Genomic DNA, 16,177 nt, shown 5'->3' on the forward strand with positions numbered 1-16,177 from the left:
AGATGATTTATGCCTCGCCAATGGCGCCTTTTGTCTAGTCAACTGCCTGTCATCCGTGTTTGATTTTCGCAATATATTACGCACGCGGCGAATTATATTGCGGCCGCGATGATAATTCATAGCGTCATAGTGATCGGTCGGAGACGCGCGGTTTCTCGCTTCTTCCAGCATGTTAATGTTTCGGACGTTTCGCGGATAGATCATAGCAGAGAATCGCCAGCTGTCGCGAATCTTCCGTAGTACATTCTGCTTCCCACGCCGCGCGGATTAACGATCGGTCGAATGGCGAAAGTGGCTCGATCTTTGAATCAAATGAATTTGAAGTGCATGCTCTCTGAAGAGAAACTTATGATTTGTAGCGTCCAGATGCAGCGATGCATCGATTGATGCCGATACGGTTGGACAATATAATTGCAGCGATAATTATCCTTTACAATACTCGTGATTTCATCTTAAGTAAACTACTTCTTAGCTCTGAAAACATGTTTTGCGAAAAGAAGAGAGATCTACTTTTCGAGAATGGGAACAAAATTATATAAAAGTAATTAGAATAATTTGAATAAAAAATAATTAATACTTTGTTTCATTTTTCGAATAATTTGTATTTGTTAACTATAAAATTTGATGATTTACTTGTGTGATAGAGTACCCTCTGTTTTCTCTTTCTTTCTCTTTTATTCTCTAATGTTGATTTTGTCATTTCGTGAGAACGTGTAATTTTGTACAGTGCTCTTTTAAAAAAGGTACGAATTATTAAAACACATTTTGTACGTGATATACAAGGAGGTCTCTCATAGTTTGATCGAAGAAACGACAACATTCGTTTACTCGAACAATAGCCTCCATTCTTGTTAAGCACTGTTTTATAAACAGGAAAAGTGAGCACCGTGAAACCGTCGTGTCGAATGTGTAAACGCGTGTACACGTGTAATTAGTTTTCACGCGCATGCACCGACGCTGACGGCTCCACGAAGCGATCTACATAAGTGGTCCTGTGTTGCAGGCTGGTCTTATCTTATCGAAAGAACACGCCGTGTCGCATGTGATAGCGTCTTCTGCCTTGCTTCGTTCCTTGAAATTCCTTTCTTAATCTACCCTCTCATAAATAACGATCAGGCGAAAAGAGGACGAGACTTGACATAGTGCACTAGGATGCAATAAAGCTTTAATATCACCTAAATTATACAAGATATCTCTGGAATCTCGGGAAGAAGATATTTCATTCTATATACAATTTATTTTCTAATTGTCTCTTAAGACATTCTTGTACGATTACGTTTAATCATTTTGATAGACGAGTTATTAGATGGCGATAATGATACGATTAAAGGGGGAAATGGTATTTTCGTACATATGTAAATCTGTCGACTGAAACGATATCCCGCTTTCGGCATCGTGTGAAGTGACAGTTCATGAGCATGAATGTTCCCATGGGAATACTTTGTCGAGGAAAAACGTCGCAGGGATAGCGATCGTGGCATAAGCGCCGATAAACAGATCGAATAAGCAATCGATTAACGGGTGCGAGTCGTAAATAAGAACTCGGTTTCCATCGAGTCAGAGATGGCACCGGCGTCTTTTTTTGCGCCGCAAATTAGAACCTGCGAACAACCGGCAGACCGTTCGCAACGAGCGCTCGTAACCTGTAATCTGTAATCCATAGCCCGTAATCTGCACGATCGCAATCTCTGGTTGTAAATTAGATTTTCAACAAAACTCTCGCTCCCGTGTAACGACGTGCGAGCGCAGTATCTTACGAGCTCAAACATATCGCGAATGCAATTCTCTCCTTTAAGAGCTTAATCCTCGATAAGACCGCTTTCGGCGAATATTCGTCGAGGAACGTGATACCACTTTCATTTCGAGTCAATTGAGTTCTCATTTTGTATCTGCGTGCAACTGCATTCGGTGAAGGTACGAAATGAAGAGATAGACACGCCTATTATATATCTCAGAATTCTACATTCGGAGTGTTTTACAAAACTCTGGGAATATACATGCGCACACGTACGAATCTCTTGACAAATTATTCGAAAGAATGGTTTAAACGAGATTTGATGAGACTTACGTATGAGATTTTAAAGTCGACGGTACACATAAGTACTTCCTCGGCTCGCGGGCAAATAAATTGTAACGAATCTCGCCAGCGAGAGCGAAGAGCCCTTCTCTCCTCAGATCGGAGAACAAACAAACCATGTATCTTTATTACAGTAATAACTATAATCTTGGTTCTCTCGGTATATAGAAAGAGAAAGAGAAAGAGAGAGAGAAACCTCTTTCCTTCGTGTACGTAACATCGGTTTGCACGCAGTCCCTTTCTTCGTAGCTGCGTAATCAGTTGGTGGCGTCTACTTTACTAAACGCAGTTCTCTCGTTTGAATCGCTTCCAACGATAGACGTGAACTCGGTGGTAGAGTACAGGCGGGATGCTATTAGAGTAAGAAGCCCCGATAAACTCGCTGATACCGGAAGTTTAATAGCGCGATTAATGGAAGCCCGTTTTATCTATGGCCCGAGTTCGGCAAATCGCATTTTCGCTCATCAATTTCTTCATTTCTCAATCTTTTCTATAAAATTAGTCTTAGAACGAATAGCTTTTTTTTTCCTCTTCGAATAATTATGTAATTTACATAACGCGATATATGTATATTAGATTCTTATACTAGAACAACACAAGCACGCGGTATTCCTCGATTTTATGAAAAAGTTTAAACTTGATTAATATTTATTGACAGAAATCAGCTAATTAAAACATTAATTTGCTAATTAAATTTTAAAATAATAACAAAAATTAAAATAATAATGTAAATAATATGTTATAATACTTTAAACTTGAATAATATTTTTTGGCAGAAATCAGCTGATAACTGTCAAAAAATATTAATTAAGTTTAAAGTACTATAACATTTTATTTAAAACATATTATTTTATAATTTTATTATATTTTTATTAAATACTATTATTTTAAAATTTAATTAACAAATTAACGTTTTAATCAGCTGATAACTGTCAAAAATATTAATCGAATTTAAAGAATTATGACATATTATTTAAAACAAATTATTATTTTAATTTTTATAACATATTAATATTAAAAAAATTAATTAGCAAATTAACGCTTTACTCGGCTGATTTCTGTCAAAAATATTAATAAAGCGTTAATTTGTTTCTTTTTTCAAATTTTACATTTCAACAAGTTTCCTTTTTTTCTTGTTACTTAAGATTTTTCAATTTAGAGTTTCAATTATGTTGTGGATAAGAAATATTTTAGATTTAGATATATATCTGGATTAATGATTTAATTATTTTTTCTTTAATTTTTGTAAAAATGGGAGGACTTTATTCTGATCCGATGGTGGAAAATATCGAGATCCTGAAGATTGTGTCGTTTTTACGAGTCCATTCGTTAAGACATTCGCGCCTTTTAATGCCAGGACTGTACGCGCAACGGTTTTATGGGAAGCGACGCAATATATGGTGCGGAAGCAAAGGAGTTCGCTCATAAAATATGATGCGTATCTTCTTATTAGGAATAAATTGTATCCTCATTACCTCGCTTGCGCTTGTGCGTATAATGCCAAGCACTTTCCGGCTTGTTTTCGTTTTATTGTTTATCGCGATCGGGTGGCATGGCCAATCAGTGGGTGCACCTGCAACGAGAGATCCTGCGACGATACCGATAACTATCGTGTCGCGATGCATTCGTATGCGAGTCCCCATCGGAATCGGCGTTTGTCGTGCGTCTCGTACTGACCTGTTTACTATGTATGACGTCTTGCAATCAATTTGCTTATCCGTGACTTTACGAATCACCGCTTGCATCGTTGCATTGAAACATGCTATCGCACGATGTACAATGGATCGATCATATCAGCTATTTTATAAACGATTCATTAAAATTAGATCAAGTTGCTAGATGGTAATTTCGATGGAATTGCATTTTTTTCGCGATGCAGGATATAATCTATTAAAAATTTAATGAGATTTATGTGCAAATATCTATATAAATAATATTTGTGATTTATTATTTTTCATACTTTTCCGCAATAAGATTGTAAACCTGTCGCATTGAAAATATTATTATGAGCATTATTACACATGAAGTCTTTCGCTTAAACTTTACCGACTTTCGCGCAGTGAGCATTCTGGATGTATAACTCTTGAGGCAATTATAGCGATGATAATTTTTAGCGTGGTTAAAATTATTACGCTTCTTATGTTTCGCACCTAATAAATTTGGTCATGACAGCGCGATACAAATGCGGTATGCGCGGTGTAAACATTCCAGCATATTTGAATTACTAGAACATAAGTGCGCGCTACGCGCGCACCATTTCCCGATTTTATATAAATAAGAATATTTTTATAAAGTTTGTTTAAATTTTGTTTAAACAGTATAGGGTCCGCGGCAACAAAGTATCGATTTTTAATATTATAAAGCGAGCCAAAAATTCATCGTTTATATATTTTGATAGTACATTGTTTGCAGAATATTTTAATACCAAGCAGACACCAGCGTACAAATTTTTTTATTTAATGTATATAATTTATATATGCGCAGTATAGGGTCCAAATATCATTTTTTTTTGCATAAAATCAAATAGCTTGTGTTATTCTTGTCCCTTTTTCTAAAAAAGACATGTTAAGTCGATTCTCGCAAATATTGTTGCCTCTTTTTTGCGATGTTTATTAGCTGCCTCGATTTATTGCATTATATTCATAGCATCAAGAGGCTGTCATCGCGAGGATTAGCAGTTTGACAGTTTGTCCAAAATAAAATTAAATAAAATAATAATATGTTTTAAATAATATGTTTTAATACTTTAAATTCGATTAATATTTTTGACAGTTATCAGCTGATTTCTGAATCGTGAATAAAGTTTATATATTATAACATATTATATTAATTACAACATATTATTATAATTAAAATAATAATATTTTGTAAGTAATATAATATGTTATAATACTTTATCCGCGATTAATATTTTTTTACAGAAATCAGCTGATAACTGTCAAAAATGTTAATCGAATTTAAAGTATTATAACATATTATTTAAAAAATATAATATTATTTTATTTAATTTTATTTTAGACAAACTGTCAAACTGCTAACCCTCCTTGCGATGACAGCTGCTCGATGCTATGAATATAATGCACAACGCGAATCGAGACAGCATCGCGGAAAAGCGACAACAATATCAATAACTTGCTGTTTTTTAGAAAGAGAGAAGATATTTTAAATAAGATTATAAATTGAAAGCGATACGTGTTACAAGTTTTTATTGAACTTACGCAGTGTATGATGCTTGTCTTATGCAGGTATCGACATTATATGTAACTACTGCACATTTAACGTTTCAGTTCGCGTAAACGTGTTAATAATTATGACAAAAATATTTTTTTGGATGCATAAATCTCGATATTTAATGACATAACTGTAATTTGCAATATAATAATATATTTAACATAAAGGTTAACGTATTTTTATTTAAAATTTTTATGTATGTACATATAAAATTTTATATATTTTAATATCATAATAATTAATATTTTTATAACAGCTTAATTTATAGTGGAAAAGTGATGAAAGCAAAGTATGCATAATATTTTAGGAGCTATTGCTCAGCTTCTTTTAATCTCTATCGTCTCATTCCCGGTAAAATGGTTCTTTCCTACATACCGTCGTATGTGTCAGATCAGTGTGCCGAGTCTCGTTTGCACTTCCATCGTTCCTGCGACGAGAAAGAGGATGAGAGTCCGTGGTAAAAGCAGCCTTTGGCGGTGCGATTATTCATTGAGACGTTGATTGCATGCATGACACACATATACATGCATATAACGGCTCTGCCATCGATACTTTCAGTCACCAACCGTCCAGTTGAATTTCGGCTCCTACTTTTTAAGTCCAAGAGATGATGAATCTTTTAAATTGCGACCGCATGAAGTAATCTCATTGTGTATGCGTTTTACACTTTTATAGTTTTTGTCTCTAAAAATCTCAAATATCTCATGAATAATAAAGGTATTGCAATTTGTCTCCGATGACCAATGACTACGGTACGATCGGTGGTGGAACACGTTCTATCAATCATTGACTCTCGCGATTTATACGTGGTAATATTACACCCGCGACATTTAGAATTAAGTCTCCGGTGAATCAATCTTTAGCAGACAAAAGTATCATACTTGTATGTGTGTGTATGTTAGCTTGGTGCACGCGCTATCTTCGCTTTAGATTTTATTTACAATCAGAGCTTCGTCGATAAATCTCATCTCACATAATATTCCCACATCTCATCTCCCGGTATCTCCCTGTTGATTGATAGCGTGCTGTCAACTTCGCGTTTAACTTGACAGCACGTGCCTGTGTGGCATCGAAGAATTCGATTCGACGAGTGATTTGATCTTCCGAGTTCCTCAAAGACTGAGTCAGAGCACGATACAAGTCGCTGTAAAATGATTAACTGTTACAGTTTTCATGCATACATATATATATGTATAAAATAAATATAAAATTGTCACTCTATAAAATTGTTGCATTGTAGTTTAAGACATAATTTGATATCTTAATCAGATCAATATTTACAGATGCAGTAATACAGATTAATTATCCAATATATTTCCGATTTGTTGTTTTTATAATTAAATATTATTGAAATAATTTTCATAAAATTATTACGTATACAAAAAATTGTGGAATTTTCTAAACTATATGACGCTGTCGATAATACTTTTTTACTTTACACAAAATTATATATACATTACGTATAATAATTACAATATGATTATATATTATCAATGTCACATATATAGATAGTGCATCTTTTTCTTCATTCGTCATTCGCGATACGTGTTGCAACGACTTAATATCTAAATTATCACGTCAATCAAAATTGATCGCACCGACAACTGCATCCGCACGCATTTTACGTTACGATTCAATTGACAGGATATATACGTCGGACAGGATCGCGCGAAACGAAAATCAAGCTTTGAATGATAGCGAATCGCGGATTCTCGCGTGGGCGACCCGCACCGGCGAAGAGTCATTAATCCTAGCCGCGTATAGATCGGAGAAATAAACCTCGTGTCCCGTAGAGTGAGATGGTATCAACGTCAAAATGCGAAAAATAGTCGGACGAATAAATCGCGCGTCGAAACTGACACTGCACGGTCCCTCTCGATGAATCGGTACCACGCTTCTTTCGACTCTGTTCTTTATTGACAATCGATCCTTTCCAACTCTCCGCGGGACGCCACGACATTATAAAGTTCTATCCTGGATGAATTTCGAGAGAAACGTTTTGTACCTATACATCACTGTGCGTGTTTTACGATCGTCGAATTTATTAGTATTTTATGATTCGCAATTTTACTGATTGACTGCGAAAAGCGTTTGATGTTATCGTATAATTAATCTTTAATTATATAAATGTATAAGTGGGATATTCTATCAATTACATCTTAATCATTTTCAATGGACCGCTTTATGGCTAATAATGAATAATTTGTAACGTATCAATGTTCTCCTTAATTTCAGTTAACTGAAACCTAAATTTGTGTCTATCGTAAAGTTAAGCTGAACTTTCACGGGTCAATTGATTATGTATAGACCTAACGCTTTTATAGATGTATGACTAGAAATTAGGTGTTAATTTTGCTCGTTAGATTGCAGTCGAAAGGCAACCTCGTCGAATATTCGTGCTGCATTCAGCGTGAATACATGCGTACGTCACGGGGACGAAGATAAATTACGCAGCTACTCGTCGAGGGCGAAATTTTCAATTAATCCCGCTTTGAATATCGGCGGCGAGTCTCTCTCTCTTTCTCTGTCTACAAATCGGCCGCGCCGATTCGCTTTTTAATCAATCTCGGGCATCTCGAAAATTCAAATTAACCATACGTCGAACTTGAAGATCCGAATCCTCCGAATAATTAAACTAACTTTCCTCGCGAGAATTACACTTGAAGATCCGTTCGCGCTCTAGCAATCCGTACACTCGCCTCGCGAATAGACTTCAGTTGTTGAAGCAATTCAATTTACGGCTATTTCGCGAATTCGCAAAAAGACGATGCACGCTAGTCTCTCATACCTTGGCGCATCAAAAATACGACATGTTAATTCGCAAAGTGCGCGATCGTTCATACGAAAGTAGCGTAAACCGCTTCACGTTGATAGTCCTGTCATCGTGGATAAAAATTCGGGTCTCGACAGCCCTCCGAGCTAAGCCAACGTGTTCCTGGTTCGACGTCCTCTTTTCTTTCCGTTCGCCGACGAGTCGTGCCACCACGAATCTGGGACGATAAAACGAGGCTCGCGTCCCGAAACTCAAACGAGGTGGTGTCGTAAAACGCAGGTTTCGGGAAGGTGCGTCGTTATTGCGACAAAGATCTTCATCGCGAGTCGAGAGGAAGCGGGAGTATCATGCGCGTATATCTCGTCTCCGATATATGTATACCTGTCCGAATAAAACCAGCTTCGCAGAAAAAACTCGGGATACTTTCGATCGAATTAGCTCTCGCGCGCTCTCGGTTTACTTTCGCATGTATACGCCCAGATAATTAAGCGAAGAACGGAGATACTTATACGACTAGCCCATATCTTTTTAATGATGAGGCAATATATATATAATGTGGATGGTAATTTACCTGTATTTAATTCAATTGAGATTTCGATACTTTGTATATTTTGCAATCAGACTTACCTAAAATTCTTCCTTGGAAGATAAAATTATTTTTACAACAAAAAATTATTGAGATTGTATTAAAAGTTAATGGATCTAATGGCCTTTTATCGGTGAGCAAGTTTCATATCACTGCAGATGCATTTTCAAATATTTTTATTTCTATCTAATATACTAAGATGACTCGGTGCAGTTGAAAATCTTTCAATCCAGAAAATATTATATAAGTACGTTAATATTATAGACACATCTGTTACTTTATGTACATTGTTCAAACGGTTCGCCTATCAAATAATTAATATCAGAGATGTACAGAGACTTTTTGTACGTCACAGTCGCGACGCGTTTATCCGAAAGGCATCAACCTATTCAACCTTCCTGTGCATATTATGGACCAAAAGCGGTCACCACTCCCCCACACGTACACGCTCGAGGTCCGCATCATTCTCTTCTCTAAACGTACACGTATGCTGGTGTCGGTGTAATTGGTCGACGTTGTAAGTCGACGTAGTCCCATGACGACAATCCCAGGTCCGAGCTATCGAATCGAACGAACACGTCGCGTTTTCCATAAGCGATAAGCGATCGCTGTGGTCCACACGCGCGTGAGAAGATGCACCACGCGGAAGCGTTTCAGTAGAGAAGCCACACGACGGAACCTAAATACCTATCGCCCGTTAGGCGTGCACGCTCGCGCGTGGAGGCGAGATAAAACGCACGCGGTCCACGTCGAGGTCGCGGCGCGTGAGATCGCTGCATGTTACGGTGAGGAAAAGGAGGTGGAGGAGGACGAGGCTTCTCTCTCATGGTGCCAACGTTCGTTTGCACGCTCTCGCACCTGACTCACCTTCTCGTCGCACATATAAACGCGCGCACATGCACACGCGCTCGCATACGTTTACGGTATTTGATCGTCGTTCACTTAGCACGGCCCAGTGACCCGTATAACCTAAGGTCTGCTTATGATCGAGAAGGTTTCCGTGTATCTTTCCCTTAACGGGACGGTATAGGATCCCGCGTTGCATCTCATGGGGATCGTCTCTCGGTAGTAATGCGAATAAAGCATCGAGCATTCGATAACGATATTCAAATCAATGCAATTTTTTTTTTTTTTTTAGTTTAGTGAGTGCTTGATTTCTTCTACTTTATATCGACAGTTGACTCGCATCGAATATTAAAATCATGAGAATTTAGAATTCACCATAAGATTTTTGTAATTCTTTTCGCTGTGAATGTTTATGATTTCGCGATTTCTGTAAAATCTCTTAAGTTTATTCTATGTAGATGCAACGCGTTGTCAATCTTACGTGAAATTTATAATAATTGTCTTTTTCGTATAACAATTTATTTTTCTCATAAAAAATCACGTTGAAAATATTATACTTTAATAAATCTGAAACTTGAAAAAAATCCTACATACAAGTATCAAGAAGTATTCTTGCAAGGAAAATCGAGAAAAAAGCAAGAAGGAAGGAAGGAAAGAAGAAATGTATTACGATAATAACGAGGTGCTCATCGCGTGTTTCGCTTCTTATGGTTCCGGAATGCGTGCGGCGGTGGTGCACGATGTTGAGAGTGATTTCCTCCGCTAATGCCGATGTATGCAGCTCTAGCGTGATGATTTACAGCAATAATTTTGCAACAGACGCGAGATGCACGTTTTGCTCTCTCGCGCGCGATTTAGTTTTTATTTCCCACGTCTGTGTGTGAGCCTCGCACACACATATTCGCGGCTTGATAATCGATACTCACTTTGGATCGATATGATGTGTCGGTGACCTCGTGCTTCTCGATAGAATTTGCGTGCCGAAAAATTCGTAATTGGGTTAAGCGTCACGCTTCGGTTGCATCACGGGATGAAATATTCGTACGCGCTCGCGCTTGTTAAATACCGGCGATTTTAATGCATATAATTCTCCGGTGATGATATATTCTAAATCTTTTTATAACACGAGTATGTACATTAGTTAGCGCGTGATTTAACTTTCATTTCCCACGTTTGCCTCATCGATCGATAACTCAATGTTTGAAGACGAGAAGTTGCAGGAACATCAATGCTCGTCTGACATATTTGCATCAGTAAAAGAATACAGAACTCTTATGGAAGAATAGTTATCATTAATTATTTTATATAAGATATTTTTACTTTTAAATTCGAAACTATATTTTTTAACGGAGGTTTTGTATTCTCTTTATATTATTTGTCGCACACATATTTTATTTTATATATTATTTTTATATTAATTTTGTAAAAAAAGGAACATATGACATTTATAATTTTCTCATAGCTTTTATTATCGTCACACAGGACAAATATTGAAGCGTTTAAATGGACATTGCACAAGGCACAAATACCACTCTAATCTATACAATGCACATCCGCGTGTCCGTTTTTCGCATATTTATCTAGAAATCGGTGTGCGTGCTTCTCCGGCACGATCTATGCGTGAGATAAATTCTACTGTACAAGATCAAAGTCGATACGCGAAATTCGCTACCCGTTCCTATATCACGATCCCACAAATGGTTTACACATTCGAAAGAGCCGCGTGTTGTAGAGCCGTATGCACGATATTCGATCGTCGGTTCACCTAACGCGGCCCAGTGACCCAAATAAAGCACTGTTTGCTTATGATCGAAGCGGTTTCCGTTTCTCCTCGGGCCCAATCGTGCTCTTTGGCGAGGTCTACTGACAGAGGCGGTGTCGCTTTCTTTCTCGCCTCTGACGCTCGTACTTATGTCCATACTTATTTTATATCTATAAATGATGAACATATGATTGATGAAGTCCATATTCAATTTAATTTTGATTGTAATCTCTTATAATATCTCTTATAGAATATCTTTGAATAATATCTGATAAAGTGTATGTGTGTTTCAATCCTTTAATAAGAAATTTTGCGATTGTAAAAAGCAGTGATTTAATTTATACTACTATTTGTTCTTAAAAAAAGATATTGTGAAACGCAAATTTGAACTAACCAGAAAGAGGAGCCAGACGCGAATGATAGTGCGTCAGTTTCAAGGAAAATAATTTTTTGTTGAAACTGATTAATTGTGCATAAATTTTCTTCCTGATTTCAAGGAATTAAAATAAATCTCAATTTAAGATTTTTATCTTAATAAAACTCCCTTGACTCTCCTAAAGAAGCATAACAAGAAAATTGTATTGTTTTTTAAATAATATTTGTGAGATTAATAATATTTTTTATTGTACAGAAAGAGAGAGAGAGCTTGATCCGTAAATTTAATTTTAGTCACGGCCTTTCATAGTAAAATTTTATTTTCTTACACTTTCTTCTCTCTCCTCTTTCAATAATTTTCCTGGTTCGTCCTCGTCTTCTTCTCTTCGCAATGTCTTCTAATCCGCGGCTGCTGCCATTAATTAACCCCGCATATTTTTTGCCCGCCAGTATGTCATGACGATTAGCCATTTATCACACGCGATGTACACATAGAGGTGGTCTAATTATCAGCAAGATCTTCGATGCATGCGTCGTACTTGTTTTCCTTCGAGGAGACTACGGCCTTCGATGGCATGTGTGTGACAGGTGAAACTATCGAGACGCAGGAAACGCAGTGGCATCGAGCCAAAGATCATTTATAAGCTAAATTAGGTAGATGAGGCTAATTTTTAATTAAGACAAAAAGATAAATATAATTAAATGAAATTATGGACTTTATTTTATTTTTTGATTAATTTTTATTTTGCCTAACGAAAAATAATAATGATAATTATCGATAGCTGCTATTTAGAATGTTTCAATATATGTAAGTCTAGTTTTACAATTTATAATACTTGCAGATTACAGACTTAATATTCTGCTTCGTGCAAATTTTTGATTTTTTATTATTTCCTCTCGTTCACGCAAATGCACACATGTTCCAGAGATAAATATCTAATAATTTATTTTGACATTTTATTAAATTTATTAAATTCTGTAATTTTTTTACTATAACTATCCAACGTTATAAATGTATGCTGAATCATCGTGCAGACGATTAATACGTCGATCAAGCAAACATTAAGTCGTCATAAGTCATAAGCAATAATACCTCGAACGATACATCTATCGTTTGTTTGAGGGTTCTGGAGCATGACGGAAAATGTGGCAATCCTGAACGAGAGCATGCGTTTGATATGGCCCGATCGTTATCAAAGAATCGCTCCTGTCCTGCCATCACGATTATGTCATAATGAGGATCGTGCGATTGCGTAACGAGAAATATCGCGAGCATCGCGTCGGTAGAAATCGTCTTGCAGAGAAATTGCGTAAGACATGACTAATCACGACGGGAGTCATTGATCTGCGAGCTGCTGTATTATATCTATATTGAAATGGAGCGACACACTATATATCTTTCATAATCCACGGATGTGTGTATCCCCGTGCAACTACCATAAATAACTCTCTCGCGGCTGCCAAGTCAGGGACAGCCGCATCGGAGAGCCTTAATTATCCGGCGAATTCGGATGCGCGGCGATTATTCACTGTCCAGCTGTACTAAATACCGACACAACGTTCTCACCATGTCGGGCGAAACTGTGTGCGTCGTTTCACGAGGATGGTCTCACGTTTTAACCGTTGCTCGATATAAGTCCGCCCATCGTTTTACGAGAGCCCCATTTTTCTACCCCCAATACTTAACGTTTGATGTTAACGATGCGAAAATAGGGGGCGTAATTATTAAGAGAGAAATAGAAACTTTTAAATATGCTTTCGATTCACGAATGTATTTAGAAAGTCTGCGAATTTTCGAAGAAGAAAGAGAGTATAAAGTGATTACTATTATGCATAATATAAAAACTCTTTCAGGACCGGTTACGCTTTAAAGCATCATTTGATGTGCACTGCAGTTTTGTCTGCGACTTACTCGACAGCTCATTCAAGAATACGGAAGCAAAGCAAGCGAAATAAAGTGCAAATGAAAGGCACAGACCATCAACTGACAACTGACATTTCTCTGCTTGTTATTTCATCGCCTTTATTTCCGAAATTAACGTCGAAAAAAATAATCGTAAAAAGATAGAATGTGCTAAATATTTTTAAACGTATACTTTCTCATTTTGAAAATTATCAAGACCGATTTTTGTCAATTACTTAATATGTATGCTGTTTCACTAACTAAATTTTTAAAAATTTTCTATTAATTAAGTTTTGAAAACTGATCTTTGACTATCGATAATATTGGACGAAGATTAAGAATATTGTTCTAATTTTTTTGTTACAGATACTATCGTGGCTTTGCAAGAAGGGTGAGGACATTCTGTCGAAGCACGCACAGCACGCAGCGACGAACTTGGCGTCAGCGAGGCTTCACGAGCGCGAATTCGAGAAGTTTTATTTCACGTCGATGGTAAGTAACGCACATGTTGATTGTCCTATAGCGGTTAATGGAATTGAAAGGAGAGTCTCCCAAGAATTGAGTTGCTCTCCTAAGAGACGATTTCACTTTTTTTCGCGACCCATTGAGCCGCCCGTCACGCTTCGATGCGAAAGAAATTCCGTCGAGTACTCAAAAGGTGATTGCAATAAGCGCGAGATAATAAAAGATTCCTTTGTGACAGGCGAACTGTTGCAAAGACCCCTGCCAAGAGTGCGCGCACTCTTCCACCTTTTTTTTTTTAAATTATTTATCTGCCAACGGAGTTGAACAACTAACGCGGAAGAAGTCGTGACGAAACCGAAAGAGAGGGAGACGAAAAAAATGATTATTTCTCTTGCATCTGTAGACTTAATATGGTCAGATCGAAAGTGTGTCCTTAAAATATACAGAATAGAGGACGGTAAAAGACAGGAGCGATGAAGATGTTCATCGAGATAACTTCAGCTATATATTCATTCCTGCGAAATGTTCGCGCAAATTAAAAGTAACTGCATATGATTAAGGGAAAGGTTTTATTTCTCTGTTGCATTTGGACGGATTTATCTCTCGCTGGTTTAATTCGTGGAAGTAAAATATGCTTGAAGACGGTGATCTTTATGAGATGTGCCCGGTCATTCGTTTGCATTAATTATCACTGTTCCTCGAAGACGATTTATGTGATACGTGCAACGTCAGCGCGTAAGGTTGATATGATACTTGTTTAAAAAATATAACCGATGTGATTTCGTTCGACGATTCATTTGTACGCCAATTTGTAGTATGCAAATTGTTAAGCACACGCATCATTTGTTTCTTAGAAAAAGCAACACATATATGTTAAATATTTCATTGAAAATGTTTGTAAAAATTGTCACAGAGTTACGCTTTCAATTCTTTTCACATTTCGCTTGAATATAATTGCATTAATCGTCTCATTGCTTATAATGATGAAATGTTATAACAAAGTAATTTATTATTGATTTCTCTTTATGTTGTTATTTTCTCTGAGACAAAGAGATAATTGTTGATTAATTAAAAAAAAAAAATTAATACTGACAAAAATCAAGCCACGTAAATTTCTTTTTTAAATTCATTATAAATAATTATCGCAGTGCAAAATTAATAACTATAACTATGCAACAGATCACTGTTTTATCTACTTGCTTAGCTTGCAGTTAGATAGTCAACTACAAACCTGATCTTTCTCTTCTCTGTCGATAATAGATTTTTTTATGTGTAACATTTTACAAATCTGTATCGTTCTTTTACAACATATTTTTCTACTGATTCGTGTAAAAATTATTTGAGTTATCGTTAAATTTTATACACATTTGTCAGTATTTTCTCTTTAATCGGTAAGTCAATCCACTAATCGCGTGGCGCCGTCTGCTGAGGTGTTCTTCGAACAAACAGACATAGTTCTTCTCGACTTACCAAGCACGGCGCGTAAATTAGAATAGTTGGAGAACTGTAGGTGCGCCGTAAATAGCGGCAATTATTTTCCTTTTGACACGGGCCACCTAGTTAATTAGAATCTCTCCGGCGCTGTGTAATGAGCCGATTCGATCGTGATCATTAATTTACGGATATAGGAGCCGTCTTCTTGAATAAGTTCCGCAATTAGAGTCGTACACTTACTACCAGCTAAGCCGAATAATGAAGAATTGACTAACACTCTCACAACGAGTGAAACTTGAATCTCCATTCCTAAGTAAGTGCGTACCGATGTCCTTTCTTCGATCAATAGCACGACAACGATTGATGTCTGCGAGCACATACTTCCGTTCTTTGATAACGAATATTGATGAAACTTGTTGTGCTTTCGACCTGCAAACTGGTAGTTTTCTCATGATTTCTCGAAACTTTCTTAAAGTTACTGATACTGTATAGTTTTTCCAATCTTTTTTTAATATTCCATCAGCGATTAATTGGAATCATCAATCTGCAATTAATTTGTCGTAAATTTTTTCCTCTTATATATTAATTATTTGCGCAGAAAGTGTTTACTTCTTAACATATAATTGCGATTTTATTTTCATAGAAATAACATAAAGCGAAAGTACGTATTCAATTTGTCGACAATAATTGCTAATTACATATTAACATCCGTTTACACAGTTACT

The 16,177-nt window shown here is 36.6% G+C and overlaps 1 protein-coding gene across 5 annotated transcripts in view; it reads left to right on the forward strand.

Annotated features, from left to right (window-relative positions):
• The window catches only part of LOC145933172 (puratrophin-1), a 322,624-nt gene that overhangs the window by 262,978 nt on the left and 43,469 nt on the right, over positions 1-16,177 (forward strand). For all 5 annotated transcript variants that reach the window (XM_083032711.1, XM_083032712.1, XM_083032713.1 and 2 more), the window contains one exon: positions 13,920-14,045. In XM_083032711.1, coding sequence (XP_082888837.1) covers positions 13,920-14,045 — 126 coding nt within the window. The remainder of the gene's footprint in view (positions 1-13,919; positions 14,046-16,177) is intronic.

Source organism: Prenolepis imparis, unplaced genomic scaffold (assembly GCF_030444845.1).
Source record: "Prenolepis imparis isolate NDT839.2.m4 unplaced genomic scaffold, iyPreImpa1.0 SCAF_2, whole genome shotgun sequence".
In the NCBI taxonomy this organism is placed as follows: domain Eukaryota; kingdom Metazoa; phylum Arthropoda; class Insecta; order Hymenoptera; family Formicidae; genus Prenolepis; species Prenolepis imparis.